Source organism: Moschus berezovskii, chromosome 7 (assembly GCF_049115385.1).
Source record: "Moschus berezovskii isolate FMDL1 chromosome 7, NW_MosBer_1.0, whole genome shotgun sequence".
Classification (NCBI taxonomy): domain Eukaryota; kingdom Metazoa; phylum Chordata; class Mammalia; order Artiodactyla; family Moschidae; genus Moschus; species Moschus berezovskii.
The window spans coordinates 43394832-43416268 of record NC_142466.1 but is presented as its reverse complement, the minus strand read 5'-3'; the positions used below and the strand labels follow the sequence as shown (position 1 = coordinate 43416268).

General features: G+C 37.0%; 1 protein-coding gene across 4 annotated transcripts in view; it reads right to left on the bottom strand.

The window, feature by feature from the left end:
* Nucleotides 1–14718: 14718 nt before the first annotated feature.
* PTPRD (protein tyrosine phosphatase receptor type D) overlaps nt 14719–21437 on the bottom strand; it is a 581445-nt gene continuing 574726 nt past the window's right edge. For all 4 annotated transcript variants that reach the window (XM_055428235.2, XM_055428237.2, XM_088837900.1 and 1 more), the window contains 2 exons: nt 20333–20468; nt 14719–18432 (listed from right to left, as the gene is read on the bottom strand). In XM_055428235.2, the coding sequence (XP_055284210.1) occupies nt 18364–18432; nt 20333–20468 (205 nt within the window). In that variant the 3' untranslated portion in view covers nt 14719–18363. The remainder of the gene's footprint in view (nt 18433–20332; nt 20469–21437) is intronic.

The window sequence follows — 21437 nt, the reverse complement described above, 5'->3', positions numbered from 1 at the left end:
CTGGATGAGGCGCCTTCTGCCTCTACAGGTGACCATAATATAGATTAATAAATTGGTAAATAAAAGAGCACCCCCCCATAGTACTGATTAATTTTTCACAGGATTCCTTGATGTGATAAGTATCCTTAGTGCATTCAAAATAGCACTTATAATTCAGATTTCCTAGAACTTACCTTTTTTTGTAATGGAAACACAGGCAACACTAACCTTTTTAAAAAGAAGAAAATATTCCAAACTCTTGACTGCAGTTGAAGAGCCTGCCTTTGCCAGGTGGTTAGACAAGGGAGCTGTGAACCTATTTGGGGTTATGGAAGAATAGGTACATTTCGCTGAATGAAAAGGAACGAGATCTTCCATAGGGACTGTTACTTTGTATTCTGAGAAATTGATTTATTAAAGCATTTGAAGCTGGGAGCGGCATTAGGTAAACATCTAGGCCACCCATTCTTATGTCATCCTCCTTTCTAGCATCTGTGATCAATCCAGCATCCTTGACTTGGTGGCCAATAGCCTTCTGCTGGGACAGCTCCAGTGAAGGGCAGCCCTTCTTTGGTCATGTCTCATTTATAGAAAGCTCTTTTAATCCCTCGCTCCATGCTGAGCTGATAGTTCTCCTCAGCTCAGCCACCGAGGGCAGGCTGATATGTCTCCCTTGTATTCATAAGCCCCAGGTCGATTTACTGAGTGTCTTACCTGCTCACCTACACCATCTCGTTCTCTCACTGGAGACTGTGGAGACATGTCTACATCCATCCCACCCAGTGACTAAAACATCACAAGAAAATATGGAAGACCAAGTGACTAGTTTCTTTTTCCCAATGGAGAGTTGCCCAGGTGGAGAAAAGGTAAGATATAAGCTTCTGAATGCAGAGTTCCAAGGAATAGCAAGGAGAGATAAGAAAGCCTTCCTCAGTGATCAATGCAAAGAAATAGAGGAAAATAACAGAATAGGAAAAACAAGAGATCTCTTCAAGAAAATTAGAGATTCCAAGGGAACATTTCATGCAAAGATGGGCTCGATAAATGACAGAAATGATATGGACCTAACAGAAGCAGAAGATATTAAGAAGAGGTGGCAAGAATACACAGAAGAACTGTACAAAAAAGATCTTCACGACCAAGATAGTCACGATAACGTGATCACTGACCTAGAGCCAGACATCTTGGAATGTGAAGTCAAGTGGGCCTTAGAAAGCCTCACTACGAACAAAGCTAGTGGAGGTGATGGAATTCCAGTTGAGCTATTTCAAATCTTGAAAGATGATGCTGTGAAAGTGTTGCACTCAATATGCCAGCAAATTTGGAAAACTCAGCAGTGGCCACAGGACTGGAAAAGGTCAGTCTTCATTCCAATCCAAAGAAAGGCAATGCCAAAGAGTGCTCAAACTACCGCACAATTGCACTCATCTCACACGCTAGTAAAGTAATGCTCAAAATTCTCCAAGCCAGGCTTCAGCAATATGTGAACCGTGAACTCCCAGATGTTCAAGCAGGTTTTAGAAAAGGCAGAGGCACCAGAGATCAAATTGCCAACATCCGCTGGATCATGGAGAAAGCAAGAGAGTTCCAGAAAAACATCTATTTCTGCTTCATTGACTATGCCAAAGCCTTTGACTGTGTGGATCACAATAAACTCTGGAACATTCTGAAAGAGATGGGAATCCCAGACCACCTGACCTGCCTCTTGAGAAACCTGTATGCAGGTCAGGAAGCAACAGTGAGAACTGTACATGGAACAACAGACTGGTTCCAAATAGGAAAAGGAGTGCGTCAAGGCTGTATATTGTCACCTTGCTTATTTAACTTATATGCAGAGTACATCATGAGGAACGCTGGGCTGGAAGGAGCACAAGCTGGAATCAAGATTGCTGGGAGAAATATCAATAACCTCAGATATGCAGATGACACTACCCTTATGGCAGAAAGTGAAGAGGAACTCAAAAGCCTCTTGTTGAAAGTGAAAGAGGAGAGTGAAAAGGTTGGCTTGAAGTTCAACATTCAGAAAACAAAGATCATGGCATCTGGTCCCATCACTTCATGGGAAATAGATGGAAAAACAGTGGAAACAGTGTCAGACTTTATTTTTTTGGGCTCCAAAATCACTGCAGATGCTGATTGCAGCCATGAAATTAAAAGACGCTTACTCCTTGGAAGGAAAGTTATGACCAACCTTGATAATATATTGAAAAGCAGAGACATTACTTTGCCAACAAAGGTCCGTTTAGTCAAGGCTATGGTTTTTCCCGTGGTCATGTATGGATGTGAGAGTTGGACTGTGAAGAAAGCTGTTCGCCGAAGAATTGATGCTTTTGAACTGTGGTGTTGAAGAAGACTCTTGAGAGTCCCTTGTACTGCCAGGAGATCCAACCAGTCCATTCTAAGGGAGATCAATCCTGGGTGTTCATTGGAAGGACTGATGCTAAAGCTGAAACTGCAATACTTTGGCCACCTCATGCGACGAGTTGACTCACTGGAAAAGACTCTGATGCTGGGAAAGGTTGGGGGTGGGAGGAGAAGGGGACGACGGAGAATGAGATGGCTGGATGGCATCACCGACTCTGTGGACATGAGTTTTAGTGAACTCCGGGATTTGGTGATGGACAGGGAGGCCTGGCGTGCTGTGGTTCATGGGGTCGCGGAGAGTCGGACACGACTGAGCGACTGAACTGAACTGAACTGAGAGAAAACTGTCTCTGTGCTGTTCAGCTGACCTGTGATTTGTACTCTAACTTCAGTCAGTGTGCTGAGTGCATTATGCGCTGCTTTTACTGACAAGGAAAGCCTGTTTGCTTGCTTCTGCTGTAATAATAAAGCCTCCTTCCTTCGTCTATGCTGACAGTAGCTGGCTGAATGTGCTCTGGGTTCTAAAGCACCCTATTTATAGCCCCATTGCCAGATAATCTCTATTCATTGCAGTGCTGCATTTGCAGGTTCGCATTCTCCACCTATGAAGGCAGGCACAGATATATGCAAGGGGCCCTCCTGGCTGAGGCAGTAAAGGGAAACTTGGGACTGTCTGGTCCCTGGCTACTTTTGGAGAATAGGCTGGGAAATATCCTTGGAGATTAAACATAATGTTTTGTCCTGTAGCAAGAATGGAGCTGACATGGATTCAAACCACAGAGACTATGTAGGCTGCAGGTCCACCCAAAGGAGTTTTCACAGGTCAAAGGCTCCAAGTTTTATTACAGACCCTTTCTTAACCTAAGAACTGGATATCTGTCACAGGTGCACTTCTGAATAGTGTTTTTAGAGCAAACAATGATTTGTTATTTCCTTGAATTTATTTGATTTCTCTAGAGAGACTTTATTCTGGAAATGCACAGAAAATCTATCCTGCAGAAATCTTTTATTCTGCATACCTTCCAGTGATCTGGTTAGTAAAAGACAGCTTGAGAGAATAGTCCTAAGAAATATTTATCTGAAACTGAAGTCCTTTCCTGAAACCCAGGGGAGATAAAAGGAAATGATTTACAGTACCATCTGGATGAAAACTGGAAGGAAGCCTGGGGATAAGCTGGCCTGTTGTAGATACAGTGGGACAACTGAAGAGACCCTGAGAGCCTTGTGGAAAAGTGAGGGTGGAATGGGAGCCTCGGGGAGAACAGAGTCTGCACTGGGGCTTCGTGCCCATGACTTTTTGTCTATGAGAACTGATCCCACGTTCCTGCCATCAAACTTTGTCTTCACTTCCTCCACTAAGAATTCCCTCTCCCTTGATTTTATCCGTTAAAATGTTGTGCGTTCTGTAGGGCTCATGGTAATGCTGACATTGAGGTTGTTTGTGCATGAGACATTTTCAATTAAAAGAGATTCTAATCTCAGAGTTGGAGGTTTGGCGTGACAAAATCAACCTTTCTGATCTCACCCCTTATATCTCCTGTGTCATAGCATATTCTACTTGTACTACTCTTAAGGCTCTTGTCATATTCAGTCCTGTATTAGTTATCTTAGTAAACTGTATTACATAAAAACTTCCTTTAAGGCAGGTGCTGCATTTAACTCATCTTTGCATCCTCATCCAAGCAAAAATGTCTGGTAAATACCACCCTCTTAATGGATATCTATTGTCATATTCTCTACAATTGTTTAAATGTATCTTCAGGGAACTTTTCACAGCAGATCATCTGAATGATTTAAATGTGGCAAGTGTATCGCTTATGGTGTGATATCTAGTGAGCTTTTTAAATTCTCATTTTGCATTCTGTTCGGATTAACTTTTTCAAATGAGCAGAGGATAGAGCACCAGTGCATCCTCCAGGAATTTAGTGAGGATCTATAAGATGTGGTTAGAAGTTAAGGATGGAATCAAACGACAGTATAATTAGAGTTAGAAAGCCTGAATTGTGCCCTGGTCTGTCTCTCCCAACGCAGCCTTGATGACAAAACCCTTGCCATTTCTCTAACCTGACATGCTGACCTTTGCCCTTTAGCACCTTATTCTCTCTGTCCATAATGTGTTCCCCAAATTTATCCAATTGATTTAATCCTACTCATCTTTCAAGATGCCGTGCAGCTTTGCAGAGAACAAGAGGTCTAAATGGACTTTCCTGGGTAGAGTTAAGTTATTGCTCTGTTGCAATAATCTGTTGATATAAGGCTTCCTTCTTAGTCTGGAAGCACCTTGTGGATAGGGATTTTATGTGCTTTTCAGGGTCCATCAAATGCATGCCAATTACTTGCTCATTATTAAGGAAACGAGATGAATGTTAAATAACTGAATAAATAATGAAGGAAGGAATAAACAGTCCAGATGACCATGCAGGTGACTTTATCAATAATCACAAGCCCCTTGCTAATAACATCCTGTAGAGTATGTATTTGGAATGCTAAGATGATCTTTGTTTACTCAAAACACATTTTCTTAGTTCAGAACATTTCAGAGGAGGAATAGAAGAATCCTATTTTCTTACTAAAAGTATTGAAAAGTCTTTTCAGTGTTAGGTATTACTATGTCAGTATAGATGAGCAGAAGTTCACCCGTCCTATGTTTTACTTTCCTTACTAGAAACAAAACAACTATTCTTGGTTATTATTTACTTTGTTCTTGAAGAAAAGTGAAAGTGTTAGTCTCTCAGTTGTGTCTGACTCTTTGCAACCGCATGGACTCTAGCCCGCTAGGCTCCTCTGTCCATGGAATTCTCCAGGCAAAAATACTAGAGTGGGCAGCCATTCCCTTCTTCAGGGAATCCTCCTGACCCAGGAATCAAACCTGGGTCTTCTTCACTGTGGGCAGATTCTTTAGCATCTGAGCCACCAGGTACTTTCCTTACTAGAAACAAAACAAGTATTCTTAGTTATTATTATTATTTTTTATTTAGTCTATACCATCTCTTTTACTCTTTACAATAACTTCCTAAGAGAAGTATTATCCCTGTTTTATAGAGGAGGTAACGAGCTTTGAAAAGTGAAGTTAATTGCCCAAGTCATGCAGCTATTAAGTGGAGGAGCCAAACTCACAGGAGCCTGGTTGACCTGCTCTAAATTCCATGTCTGCTAGACATAACTGTCTTTTGAAGGTTAAATACAATTCTGTAGGGCTCCCTCTAGCCTTGTTCTACTCAATCTTGGATTTAGTTCCTTTTCACAACTGAGTCCAATGTTTCAGACAATTACTGAATTTAAAAAAAATGGCAAGATATATTTTTAAAGATAAAATTGTCAATGTATGTTTCTATTCAAGAGACTTTAGGCTATTATAGTCCTAGAGTCTAGGTCTCAATATCTGTGAGCCGTTCTCATTATTTTTCATAGAGGAAGTGAAGCTGAGAGAGATTATGTGACTTGCCCAGGTTACAGAGTGAAGGACAAATCTGAGATTAGGTACTAGAATCCTGAATTTTCATTTTGTGATTTGTTACCTTTTGGCAAACTGGGTCCCTTCAGTCCCTGCAGTCTTCAAATCTTTCTTCAGTGAATGACCTCCAGCAGGTTATATGACCTTTTTGTGCCAGAGTCTAATTAGTTCTCCAAGAAGGTTGCAGTAGTCCACTTCCCAATATTGTGAGGACAGTAATTAATAGCTATAAAACACTCTGCAATACACAGCACTATCCAAACACCAACATGGCATAACCGAGTCTATTTCACAGTAATTAATTTGGCATACAGTAAGGGAGTGATCCGTAGAGCAATACTTTGCAGAGATGACCATCTTCTGTATCCTGAAAGAGTGTCCCATGGCCAGGATAAAGAACCAAACTGCATATTAATTCATTAAATAATGTTCTGTAGATGACTTGTTTTCCTTCTTTAATATTGTTCTTTAAGACATGTGTGCCTTTTTAATGGGAATGTGGAAATGCTATTTTATTCACAATGAGCATCATTCTTCCATGAATCAACTGGTATGCATGTTGTATTATTTTTAATGTATATAATACATCTGGAATGTAGATAATTCATCTCCATTTTATAGATGAGAAAATAAAGGCTTAGAAAATTAATTGGCTTGAAAAATAATATTAGTTGAATGAAGTGTGTACGTTTTTGGCATCTTGATTTTTGTCTTTTAGTGACAGCTTTGTTAGTGGATACAGCATTGGTTTACTAGCCATTATTTCATCATAAATAATAAAAACATAATCAATAAAAAAATGAAGTAGCTTGATTAGCACCAACCCAGCTCATACATGATTAAGGATGTATTTGAACACAGATATGATTCCAGGGTTTTGTTTTTCTTTATAATACATGACGTTGTCATAATCAACAGGCTTTGCACTTGAAGTTTATTTTTCCTGAACTGTTACAAATCCAGCTCTGATTCATCTGTACTCTGATGCTTGTCTGTCTTGAGCCAATGATCCATAGTTTCAACTTGCTGAATAGGCTAGCAGCACAGTTTAGAACCATGAGATAAGTCTAACCCAGAGTAAAAGTCACTATATCCCGTCTAGCTATTTATTTCCAGTCCCATTAGGAAAAAAATAAAGAACTAAAAACATATTTTTGGTTGCACCAAATGTTAACAATTATCTCTACATTAAATTTTAGCAACATTGAATAGATCACCAAGTTATGAATGAGTGGTCCTTCAGTTCAGTTCAGTTGCTCAGTCCTGTCCGACTCTTTGCGACCCCATGAATAACAGCACGCCAGGCCGCCCTGTCCATCACCAACTCCCGGAGTTCACTCAAACTCATGTCTACAGAGTCGGTGATGCCATCCAGCCATCTCATTCTCTGTTGTCCCCTTCTCCTCCTTCCCCCAATCCCTCCCAGCATCAGAGTCTTTTCCAGTGAGTCAACTCTTCGAATGAGGTGACCGAAGTATTGAAGTATCAGCTTTAGCATCAGTCCTTCCAATGAACACCCAGGATTGATCTCTTTTAAAATGGACTGGTTGGATCTCCTTGCAGTCCAAAGGACTCTCAAGAGTCTTCTCCAACACCACAGTTCAAAAGCATCAATTCTTCAGCAATCAGCTTTCTTCACAGTCCAACTCTCAGACCCATACATGACCACTGGAAAAACCATAGCCTTGACTAGACGGACCTTGGTTGGCAAAGTAATGTCTCTGCTTTTGGATATACTATCTAGGTTGGTCATAACTTTCCTTCCAAGGAGTAAGCGTCTTTTAATTTCATGGCTGCAATCAGCATCCGCAGTGATTTTGGATCCCCCAAAAAATAAAGTCTGACACTGTTTCCACTGTTTCCCCATCTATTTCCCATGAAGTGATGGGACCAGATGCCATGATCTTTGTTTTCTGAATGTTGAGCTTCAAGCCAACCTTTTCACTCTCCTCGTTCACTTTCTTCAAGAGGCTTTTAGTTCCTCTTCACTTTCTGCCATAAGGGTGGTGTCAACTGCATATCTGAGATTATTGATATTTCTCCCGGCAATCTTGATTCCAGCTTGTGCTTCTTCCAGCCCAGCGTTCCTCATGATGTACTCTGCAAATAAGTTAAATAAGCAGGATGACAATATACAACTTTGATGTACTCCTTTTCCTATTTGGAAACAGTCTGTTTTTCCATGTCCAGTTCTAACTGTTGCTTCCTAACCTGCATACAGGTTTCTCAAGAGGCAGGTCAGGTGGTCTGGGATTCCCATCTCTTTCAGAATGTTCCACAGTTTATTGTGATCCACACAGTCAAAGGCTGGGATAATAAATGAAGCAGAAATAGATGTTTTTCTGGAACTCTCTTGCTTTCTCCATGATCCAGTGGATGTTGGCAATTTGATATCTGGTGCCTCGGCCTTTTCTAAAACCTGCTTGAACATCTGGAAGTTCACGGTTCACATATTGATGAAGCCTGGCTTGGAGAATTTTGAGCATGACTTTACTAGCGTGTGAGATGAGTGCAAATGTGTTGTAGTTTGAGCATTCTTTGGCATTGCCTTTCTTTGGGATTGGAATGAAGACTGACCTTTTCCAGTCCTGTAGCCAAAGTTTTCCAAATTTGCTGCCATATTGAGTGCAGCACTTTCACAGCATCATCTTTCAGGATTTGAAATAGCTCAACTGGAATTCCATCACCTCCACTAGCTTTGTTCGTAGTGATGCTTTCTAAGGCCCATTTGACTTCACATTCCAAGATGTCTGGCCAAGGTCAGTGATCACACCATCATCATTATCTGGGTCGCGAAGATCTTTTTTGTACAGTTCTTCTGTGTATTCTTGCCACCTCTTCGTAATATCTTCTGCTTCTGTTAGGTCCATACCATTTCTGTCCTTTATCGAGTCCATCTTTGCATGAAATATTCCCTTGGTATCTCTAATTTTCTTGAAGAGATCTCGTTTTTCCTATTCTGTTGTTTTCCTCTATTTCTTTGTATTGATCGCCGAGGAAGGCTTTCTTATCTCTCCTTGCTATTCTTTGGAACTCTTCATTCAGATGCTTGTATCTTTCCTTTTCTCCTTTGCTTTTCGCTTCTCTTCACAGCTATTTGTAAGGCCTCCTCAGACAGCCATTTTGCTTTTTTGCATTTCTTTTCCACGGGGATGGTCTTGGTCCCTGTCTCCTGTACAATGTCACGAACCTCCGTCCATAGTTCATCAGGCACTCTATCTATCAGATCTAGTCCCTTAAATCTATTTCTCACTTTCACTGTATAATCATAAGGGATTTGATTTAGGTCGTATCTGAATGATCTAGTGGTTTTCCCTACTTTCTTCAATTTCAGTCTGAATTTGGCAATAAGGAGTTCATGATCTGAGCCACAGTCACCTCCTGGTCTTGTTTTTGCTAACTATATAGAGCTTCTCCATCTTTGGCTGCAAAGAATATAATCAATCTGATTTCGGTGTTGACCATCTGGTGATGTCCATGTGTAGTCTTCTCGTTTGTTGAAAGAGGGTGTTTGCTATGACCAGTGCGTTCTCTTGGCAAAACTCTATTAGCCTTTGCCCTGCTTCATTCCGTGCTCCAAGGCCAAATTTGCCTGTTACTCCAAGTGTTTCTTGACTTCCTACTTTTGCATTCCAGTCCCCTATAATGAAAAGGACATCTTTTTTGGGTGTTAGTTCTAGAAGGTCTTGTAGATCTTCATAGAACCGTTCAACTTTACCCACATAAAGTTTCTGTGGAATTGCATGATATTTCTGTGGTCCAAGAGTGGGCTGGATCCTGTACATTGAGAAACATTGCTATAAGATTCATATTTTGAATATTAAATGATATAATACATGTATATGTGTGAATAAATAATAGCCATTAATAATACTTAATGACATGCAATAAATAGAGAAAAATACATGAAAGTAAATTTATCTAAAACAACTACTTATGGAACCACATCTAGGTCAAGAAATAAAATATTGCCAGCCCAAGAAGTTTGCTTTCTGCCCTCCTAATTACCACTTAACTCCTTCTTCCCAAGAGGGAACCACTTGAGAATCATATAGTGTATATTTTTTATGTGTGGCATGTTTTGCTTGATGTTATATTGATCATACTTATTCACTGTAGTCAATTGTGCCACTACATCAAAATTTATTTATCCACTCTTGTGGTGTATTGACATTTATGTTACTTAGAATTTCTGGCTCTATGATTACTGTTGCAATGGACAGAATCTTGAATTCTCTTCTTAGTCTCTTATTCACATATGCATGCATTTCTATTTTTTATGTAGTTACAACCTGTAACTACTGGATAAAGTGTGTGTATACATATATATATAATATATTATTCTGCATATATAATATAGAATGTATGTATTCTGCATAACTTTTAGAGCGTTCTATTCTATCTGTAAAATTCCATCCTGAAAAGCAGAGTGCATTCTTCTAACAGAGAATGACACACAAATTCCATAGAAGTGTATATGTGTAAGGACTGTTCACTCAGACCTCATGGATTCTCACCAACGCTTGATATTGTTCATCTTTTAAATATTAGCTGTTCTGATGGATGTGTATTGATTGGCATTACATTGTGGCTTTAACTTGCATTGCCATGATTATTTTGGAGAAGGCAATGGCAACCCACTCCAGTACTCTTGCCTGGAAAATCCCATGGGCGGAGGAGCCTGGTAGGCTGTAGTCCATGGGGTTGCTAAGAGTCGGACGCGACTGAACGACTTCACTTTCACTTTTCACTTTCATGCATTGGAGAAGGTAATGGCACCCCACTCCAGTATTCTTGCCTGGAGAATCCCATGGATGGGGGAGCCTGGTGGGCTGCCGTCTATGGGGTCACACTGAGTTGGACATGACTGAAGTGACTTAGCAGCAGCAGCCATGATTATTTATTAATGTTTTATTTGTTTTAACCAATAGGGCTACCTTTTTTTCCCCCCTAATTGTTGACATACACAGTCTAGTTTTCTATTGGGGGTTGAGGTGCCTGCGTTTTTAACATATATTTATAGGAGTTGGTTATATACTGTGAATATGGACCCTTTGTTACTTATAGTAGTTAATGTTAGTAAGTTCTAAACTTTTATGCTCTTATTCAAATTCCTAGTATTTTTTGTTCATCTTTCATTTACATTATTTTGCTAGGGTTTACCAATTTTATTGCCTTTTAGAGAATTACCTATAAGATCTATTGATACCTCTATTGTATATTTATTTTAAATTTTACTTTTTTTTTTTACTATTTTTAACTAAATTTTACTATTTTTTTCTTCTTTTCTTCTACTTTCTTGGGATAGAATTAACAATTAATTTTCTAATTTGTAAGAATCAAGATCATTGGTTTTCAACCTTTCCTTTTTACTAACATATTCATTTAAGGCTATGCATTTCTCTCTAAAGCACAGTTTAGCTTTATCCCACAAGTTTTGATATGCAGTGTTTTCTAATTTCACAGTTGTAATTTCTCACTTCCCTTGTGATTTATTTTCTGACCCTTTGGCTATTTAGAATGGTATTTCGTAATTACCATGAGAATTTTCCAAATATATTTAGTATAGCCTCCTAGTTGAACTGTAATGTGGTCAATATATAATGTGGTGTAATATACTCTATAGAATTAAAACACTCAAAATATGTTTAGACTTACTTTATGGTCCAGTCCCTAATCAATTTTGGTAACTGTACTCTTGAAAAGATATTCAGTTCTTATGGAATATATTCTTAAGTTGTTGAATACTTTATATTCTTAAGTTGTTGACTAGTAGTCTATATAGGTCACTTAGGTTAATTTTGTTAATCGGGTTATTTATAGTTCTTTATAGGCTTACTAAACACTTTTAGTCTGCTCTGAAATAGTAATTTTAGCTACTACTGAGAGAAGTGTTTTAAAACTCCCATTATGATTGTGATTATGCATATAATTCTATTTAGTTCTAATTTTATTGTCTCCATTTTGAAGCTGTTAAGTACATACAAACATATAATTGTTACATCTTTCTGGTGCAGTGAAGCTTTTTCCACTGGGAATTGACTTATTATTGGTAATGCTACTGCTGAAATTAATAATAACACAGCACTGTTTTGGCTGTTTGGATGGCATATTTCTTGGCCTTCTTTCATCATTCTTATACTTTTATAAGCACTATATATCTAGACTACAATGTACATTTTTAAATTGGATATACTACATTTACGTTTAATGTAATTTTTGTTTTGTTAAATCATATTATTTTCTAGTTGTCCCACCTGTCCTAGGTTCTTTCCTGAATTCTTTTTTTTCTCTCTCCATTCTTGCCTCTTTAAATTGATTTTTAAAAATTACTCCATCTTCTCATATATTTTAAAGCACCCCTACTTTGCTATTAAAATAATTATAAAAAATTTAGAAATTTTAGAAAATGTAGAAAGTGCAATATGATTTTATCACATAGTTATCATTTACTAACTGATGCATTTCTTTCCAGTCATTTATTCTATTTTAATGTGTATAGATTAATTTGATACCTCCTTTTAATTACTTTTCATGCTATAATTTTTTCCCACAAACTATTCAACAACTTAATGACTAAATGGCAGTGTATTATATATATTATTACACATATATACTTTTCTCCTTAATCTTTTCCTATTATTGGACATTTAGGATTTTTCACTGTTATTTTGCTACTACAAATATGATAAAATCTATAATTTCAGATTCATAGTGTTTCCTTACTATATTTACTTTCTTAGAATTTGCAGAAACTCTTAAAAAATTATGACATTAAATACACTTTAGTTTTATAATTTGACAAATTATTATACTTTACTGAAATCTTCTTAACTCATGAAGTCTAACCGTAAATATGACTAAGAAAACAGGCCTAAACTAATTATTGTGCGTGTGTGCTCAGTCACTTCAGTCGTGTCCAACTCTGTGACCCCATGGACTGTAGCCTGCTAGGCTCTTTGTCCTTGGGATTCTCAGGCAAAAATTTTGGAGTGCGTTCTTCCATTATTAACTAATAATTGCTGCATGTGTATACATGTGTGAAATAAGCTACTTCATTGTTTTTGGCATTTCAAGCATCTGTTTAATGCATCACAATGTTCAGAATATTAAGTATGATTCATCTTGAAATTTTTGTCTGTTTTTCTGGTTAGGGATTGTATGCTTACACAATCAATCGGTAGAGTGGTTAAATTTATAAAATCAGGAAACAGTTTAGGTGAGAACAAGAAAGAAAGAGGAAAAAAGAGTCTAATTGTCTATTTAGTATCAACATTTACAAAATACTTTTTGGATAAGGTATTATTTCATTCCCTCATCATTTCCATTGCAACAAGTAATTGTAACATTACCCAGCATACCTGTACTTAGACTTACTTTAATTCATTAGGTTTATTTGCAGTTATGTGTTGGTCCCACCAAATTGATTGCTATTTGCCAAGGTGACAGCTACCTTACATTCTATTTTTTTTTTTTTAGTTGTTGCTTTATAATGTGTTTCTGCTGTACAGCAAAGTGAATCAGTTATATGTATACATATATTCCTCTCTTTTTTAGATTTCCTTCCCATTCAGGTCACCACAGAGAATTGAGTAGAGTTCCCTGTGCTATATGGTAGGTTCTCATTAGTTATCTATTTTAACAAAGCAGCATATATATGTCAATCTCAGTCTCTCAATTCATCCCACCCCTATCCCTGTTCCCGCTTGGTATCTGTAAGTTTGTTCTTTACATCTGTCTCTATTTCTGCTTTTCAGATCAGTTCATCTGTACTATTTTTCTTGCTTCCACATATATGGAAGATTCTACATATAAACAATCTTATATTTGTTTTGCTGTTTCTGACTTACTCTACTCTATATGACAGTCTCTAGGTCTATTCATGATAGACCTTACATCTTTCTTGAACTGGCAACTCAATGAGCATATTATCTTTTCCTACCCTTAGCTGTGATCCTGAGATGTTCACTTTCCCCAGGTCACATCAGTGAAGGCCAACAGGCATCCATTCTGTTCAAGGGTTTCTGTTTGTACTTTTGGGAAGTAAACTCTTCCACTTGCCTGCTTTTTCATGTTAAAATCCCAAAGATTCCAGGGACCACATAGATCATTTAGAACTGACAGTTGAAAGTAGAAAGCAGATTGGGAGGAGAGAAATGCCAATTGCTAAAGATAGCACCTGAGCCAATTGTTTCTGAAGATTATACGTTCCTACTCTTGCAATGTAAGTCCATTCCTAATCTTTAAATACATAAGCCAAAAAATGCTTTCCTTTTCTTTTAAGCCAAGTCAGGTTTTCTGTCCCTCACAATAGAAAGTCCTAATTTCATGAATCTCTACTTTCTCTTATAACACTTGTCAGAGTGAAAATTTATCATTTAATGCCAGCCTCTCTCCCTAGACTGCAGTCTCTATGCAATATCTCATTTGTTGACTGGGAGCCATTGCCTTCCCAATGCCTACAACAGGTCTGACCCATAACTGCATAAACAATACAAGCCAAGTATTTTCTTAGCCATGTTCCCCAAAATTTTTTATGTGCCTGTGAGATGCCAGTTGTTTCAAGATAATATGTATATACATTATGTATATACATGCATATATATAATGCATGTATAGGTATATAATAGTCATCTTCATCAGAATGAAAGATTGCCCATCATCTATAATTTGAGAGATACCAAGGTCTCTTTCTTTGCTTGTAAACTTGGGCAAACTGTTTCTTTAAGCATCAGTTTGCTTACCAGTGAAAGGTGTTCACCTCAGGGCAGGCGCCTGTAGATAGCAGCCTCTTGGTAAGAAGAATTACTATTAGTATCAAGGAATTAACTAGATAACCAAAGGGGAAGAGGGAACATATATAGTCATTTCAAAACCAAAGTGCTTGAGTGGACAGAAGCAAAAGCCAGGGCTGCATAACACTGACGTTTTTATTAGAATTCATTTGTAACAAATGGAACTTGTGTCAGCAAAGAACTGATTTTCATACAGACTTCTTTCGCCACCAATGTAACGAAGTAAGAAAATAAAAAGCACGCCTTTCATTCTGTAAAACATTTACGCGTACTACTAATTAGAGGTAATTGTATTTTTTTAACAAGCCATTTTACAAGTTATTTTTTTAAATTTTTCAGTCTATGCATCCAAAACGAGAGCAAAGAACACAACTGTTATTATCTTTGTAAAGACACTCCAAGCTGGGATGGCAAAGCCACGTAACGGATGGATAGGATGGATCTGTAGCCTTCTGATCTCTGCTGGAGTATCAGGGCACCCATAAACCCAAAAGAAACTAAAACCCAAAACAGGAAAAAGAAAAGATTATTAAAAATTAAAAAAGGGCCTAAAACAAAGCAAAACCAAAAAGAAAAAAAAAAACAGGAAAGAAAAAAACCTGTATATTAGCACAGAATTTTTCCTTTCCTATTTCTATGTTGGGTTATTTACATACACACAAATGAATTTCTGAAGCAGTTTCTTACAGATGGGTTCAAGTAATAACATTATTGGGTGGAGAATCAATAGGGCAGTGCATAGTACAAAGGTATAGAAAGTGCAAAGTTCCCTAGAGGCCCTTCCCTCCCCTGGCTGTCCTTGCCGTTGTCTAACCATGCAAATCATTTTTAAAAAAGAGCTAAAATAAAGTTCTGTACAAATCACTTTTTATATATTTTGATTTTTTTATCATTGTAACTAATTACAAAATTATACATAACTACACATACATAGGTAAATAATAGCACCGTACTGGTTATGATGATGAAAATAACTGAAAACTTGAAAGTTTATGGTAATGGTAGATAAAGATGTTTACCTGGGAAAATAAAGTAGAATGGTTGTACAGAAAAGCACAGTGGAATGCACATCAATGACAGTAAGGGAGTTAGTTCTCGGAACAGCTCCTGAACAGCAAGATATCTGGAATAGTCTTGTCCTCGCTCGTCTGTGGTATGCATCCCATATATTTTCTTCCTGTGATTATTCTCCCCTTTCCCTTTGCCACATGAACAGTTTCGGTTTCAGGGTGAAAAACTGCTCATTGCCCAATGGTCTGGTGTGCAGTACACCATCAGATTCTACATGTCCAACACGGCACGTCTGCATGATGCAATGTCTGTCTGACCCCCTTTGTTTCACTGAATGAAAAGTATAGCACTGAGTAATCTGGCACTTGGATCATTCTCCAAAAGATACAAACTAAAAGAAAACAACAGACCCACAGAGTGCACATTCTTCTCTGGTTCTGATGTAGGTTAGAGAGTCTCATTCTGAGGTAGCCTTCTAGATACTTTTTTTTTTTTTCTAGTATTATATATATTTTTTCTTTTTTTTTCTCAGTTTTTTTCCTCTTTTTTACAAAAGTGCTCAAATATGATGCTTGCAAGTGTTTGGTCTCTTGGATTTCATTCTGCCAGTGATGGGAAATGTAGAAAACAAAAATCCTTCCATGCAGAACATCAATGAAGCTAATAGTAAATTGAAATATTATACTAAAACTCTAAGAGTTCCTTGAATATTTTGAGTGGCAAACTCATGCCATCATTCATGGCTTCCTATAGAAATTGTGTCAGAAAATTTGGGGGGATATGTGTAAATATATATATATATTTAATTCTTCTTTTAGAAAAATGGAATAGTAAATATGTTCAAAGTTTACAATGGTGTTTGTTAATACATTTGGTGCAGTTACTGAATGTTTCAGAGTAGATTTGGAAGGGATTACAAATAAAACAAGTAGCTTTTCCTGATGTTGATGGTTATGAAAGGAAGAAGGGCCCTGCTTATCCAAGTGCTTTGGGCTGGTACAATCACTAACATCCCCGACTTGGTTAAAACTAGGAATGCATATTATTCAAAGAGTTTTTGTACATGTGGTAAACAGATAATACTTTAATTGGAAGAGAAACACATATGAACAAGGAATGAAAATATGAACCAAAAGCTAAAAAGAAATTCTATTAAAATAGGCATCAATTATAAGGCACTCTAAATGCAAAACTAAAACCAAAAGAAAACAAAGTACAGCACTTCCCAGGAATGCTGTATGCCACAAAATAAAAAAAAAAAAGTTTCTGACTGAACAGAGTAACATGAGTTTGGCTTTGCCCCTGTTACATATCATAAATGCAAATTTCATAGCACATACTATAGACAATATACGATTGAATACACTGTTTTTTAAACATCTTGATAGCTGATATATTACAACATTCTCCCCTCCTAAAGGGATATGCACTGACCTTTCCCACATGCACACCTCTTAGATATCTAATAATGTTTTATTGCACTAGAGTGTTAGAAATATTGAACTTTGTTGGAAGCCTGGCTAACAAAATAGTATTTGTCATTATGATTAGCTGGGTGAGTGAGGGGTTGGGGGAGATTGGGTAGGAAATTAAGGGGGTGAGGCTTGACAATCACTGATGTGCATTCCTCATTTCCCTTAAAAATTAAAATTGTGTGATATTAAGAAATATCAGTATGTCATAAAATCAATAACAAATTGAAAAAGATGTTACAATAGCTTTTCTACCTTAAAAAATTAAAAGCTAAATCATGGAAGAACTGAATGATAGCTATATCTATCTTTTTGTGTGGACACACTGTATATATACATAGACACCCCTATAAAATATGGATATATATGTATATATGTTAGCAGCAACTTTATACTTTGCGCCTCCCTGTTGATTCCAAAACAAAACAAAACAAAACAAAGTTCTCTTTGATTATTTGAAGAGAATGGGTATTTTCTCAGCAACAAAAACCAAACAGAAGTGTAAAAATAATATCAGACGAGACCAATACTGTAGATTAAGAATATTGCACAAAAATGTGCAAATTTTAAAATTATTCGGTATTTCTACAGCAAGATATTACAGATAACAGTTCTACAGCTTAAAAAAAACCTACAATTTGGAAATAAAAAATGAACAGTTATGTAACTTTTTTAAAATTTCACTTTATCGAATGATACATTTTGTTAAAAAAAAGTTTACACAGTTAAAAATGAAGCACAGGTCAGCAGTATCTTTACAATACTAAAAAACTAAATCAAAGACTTTCTTTTAAACATTCCCCACCCCCTTACCCCCTACAATGTTATTATGAGTAGTATGGTGGGAAGGGGCGATGTCAAAGCAAGTCCACTCTGTCATGAGAAGCCAGCAAAGGTCTTGCCCTGAGCTGCTGCACTCAGGCCATTTCTCCTCACACCCGTCACACAATCCTGAACAAGATGGCGGTTCTTTGCTGTGATTTCTTCTTCCCTTTATTCTGAATCCTTGAGGTATCTGTAAATAAAATCCTTCAGATGCCTCCTCAGTCAGGATTCTCTTTATTATTTTTCAGGTTAGATTATTAAACAGTGAATTCTTGGTCCACCCAGAAGAGTTTGCTGTTTTCTGTTTTGTTTTTTTTTTTAATTTGTTTTGTGTGTGATAGTCCCACTAAGTGGTTGTTAGCTAGAAGTTAAGAAGGACTTCTCAAGTGCCCTGTATGGCTCAGAAGAGACTCCATGGATATTGAAGGGCCTGCAGTAAAAATCCAAAGTGGGTCAGGGGTTTCTACGTTGCATAGTGATCGAAGCTGCCCAGGTACTCTAGTGCCGCTCGATAGCAGAACTGATACTGATCCTGCAGGAGACAAAGCGCGGGCAGGGGAAGAGGAAAGGGGCCATGAGTCCATCATAAAAGAAAAATGGAAATCGACGTTGGAAGACAAAGTTACATCTAGTGGAGGGCAAAATCACTACTTTCATCAGTCAATCCAATCCAATGACCAACTGTTTTCTTTTAAGCAAAGAACCATTAGCCACATAGGTATTTATTAACTCTAACAATCAATTTGACTAAAATAGTCTCCTAATCCCAAAGTAGTGATAGCTCGTGTGAAGATTATCTTCCACACATATGTGAACTGTTCTCCAAGTAGTACCAGACAATACCACCAACTGAACATGTGAACTCCTTATATGTCACAGCTGTCGTTTGTAATTATTTAATTATTTGTGGTAATTCATTCTCAGTTTGCATATTTAAGAGAGGCTGATGCAGATACACATTGTCCAGAGGAAAATATGGGTTCATTTATTTTCTGGGCTATTGCCAAAAACATCTAAATTAAAAAAAAAAAATCTTATCAGACAGTAGTCCTTATTGCCTGCAATCAGAATTACTCACTGTTGTTTCTGATGTGGTTATGTGAGTGAGGGAGGCAGCCAGAAGGTATCTTTGTGATGAACATCAGGCATATAAAGCTGAATACACAGGGTTTTGAACTGTCAAGCTTTTCATCTCTTGAAAATGGCATCATAAGACTGGCTGCCCATGTCCAAAAATACTTGTGCCATTTGGCCTAATTCAGTGTGATTGCTAGTTGTCTGTTCTAGAAAGACCTACACTAAACTAAAACAGCATGAAACATGTCCTTTTATAGACAGGGAAGAACACTGTCAAATTGGAGTAAGTGGGGGCATTATAAGATGGAAAAATTATAATTTACAGATGAGAAGGGATGAGAAAAAGTAGGATTTTCCCATAAAAGAAACTTATTTTCAGTAGCCAATGGGGCTGAAAGCAGATAGTTTCTATTTTGCTTAAATGTGCATTTTTCTACAATAAAAATGGTAATGCAAAATAAATGGAGTTTGCTTTCTTATCTTGTCACAGTAAGTTGCTTGGCTAAGTGTTAAGGCTTTTTAAAAGTCCAATTTCCCTCTGTCACCCCCAATACCTATTAAGTTTGTCAGGCTGACATAATGTTTTGGGTATTGCAAGCCAAATGCTTGCACTATTTTCAAATCAAAGTCTGGAATATACTGTGGGTGATGAATTTAGGAATACATATAAATTGTATAATTTGGTGGCCTTTTGAGAAAGAGAAACACTATCTATCATTAAATTATCCTTAAAATGAAGTCAATAGGCCAGATTGACTAAATCATGAACTCCTATTATTCTGAGAAATATGAGAATTTTCATATCAATTATTGGAGTAGAAAATGGCAGGCTAATTTCATTAGGGCATATCCAGGATGCAAATATTTAAAAATACCATTATTAAGAAATGAAATATGGAGCAGTTGATACTACCTAGGCAAACAGAAGGGGAATAGAGAAGTAAAATGAGCCAAGGGTCTGTTATCTACTAGGTATATTATCTACCCTTGTGCTTTTTACATATATTAATTATGTGCAGTTGTATATCACCTTAATATGTATAGAATTAATTATATGAAATTGCCATTTTTATAGGCCCCAAATGACCAAATACTGACAATTTGACATGTTTCAACCTGATATATTATCTTAGATAACTTCCAAACCAGCTTTAAGATGTTGACACTAATCCACTCCCATTTACAAAGGTGGGGGAATAAGATTCAAAAATATTAAACAACTGAATGGTTTTCCCATAGTATTTCCCTGTATTTTGCCCCTGGTGTTGAAAGTCTCTGGACTCTAGGAGATCTTGGCAAATAAAGTCTATTATCTGACTCTTGAGATGTGACATACTCCTGGAGATTTTTCTCACCTCTGTCTGCACCATGGCTGGTCGTTGTGTCCTTAGCATTTTGACAGTCTGGAAGATATCTACTACTCCTTCATATCTCATTCTTTCCAAAACAATGCTTAGTGTTATGAAGACTCCAGTTCTTCCAACGCCCGCACTGTCATAATAACAAAGGCAATATTACTAGATGAGACACGCACAGTCATGGCTACATTTTCCTGGAGGTGGACATATGTCCACCAGCATCCATATTACATCAGGTTCTTCTACAGCAATGTTCCAGAAAATGTGCTGTTGGGTTCACAAAATGATTAACTCTTAGGAAAGTGTGCCATGATAACAGTGACAATGAATATAGAGTAACTGATTTTTTCAAACAGGGATTATATATCATTGTGGAAAGACCTAGGAAACATAAAAATATAAAGTAAGTTGATTAAATGAAGAGTGAATAAAATATAGATTTACACTCTTCATCAGATCCTGAAACTTGGGCCTTGCCTGCTTAATATTTTTAAGCTATGAAATAATTCAGATAAGGTGAGACAAAAAGAGATTCTATAGTAGGATTTTCTGACATAGGCTCTTCATAAGACTTCATTTATTGGTTGGTTGGCAAAACCAACCAATATAATATTGTAAAATAAAAAAAAAAAAAAAGAAAAAAAAATAAAAAGTAGGATCATATTAAAAATACAAAAAAAAAAAAACATGTTTGCATTCTCTTTTTAGTGAATCTAAAAAAAAAAAAAAGACTTCATTTAATCTTCATAAGGGTCTATGGATAGTTTTATGTATGGATTATGTAAATGTATATATATTTTTTCTGTTTCTGAAACTTATAACTTTAGCATATTATCAAATAGGTCTCTAAACTGAAAAACAAAAAAAATGTTCGTTAAGAGCCACTGAGCGGTATACATACACTTATCTGCTATTTTTAGATGTTCAGTAGCTAATTATCAGGATTCTTTCCACCATGTTAGCAAGGTTTTGGGTTTCTGTTTTACTTATGGTTTTAAGATAATTCCAGAATCGTAATTGTAGCAGGAGAAGAAAATAAATTCATAGCTTTTGTGCTCTTAAGAAGTAGGAAAGCATCTGGAGGTTTAGGTAATGAGGAGAA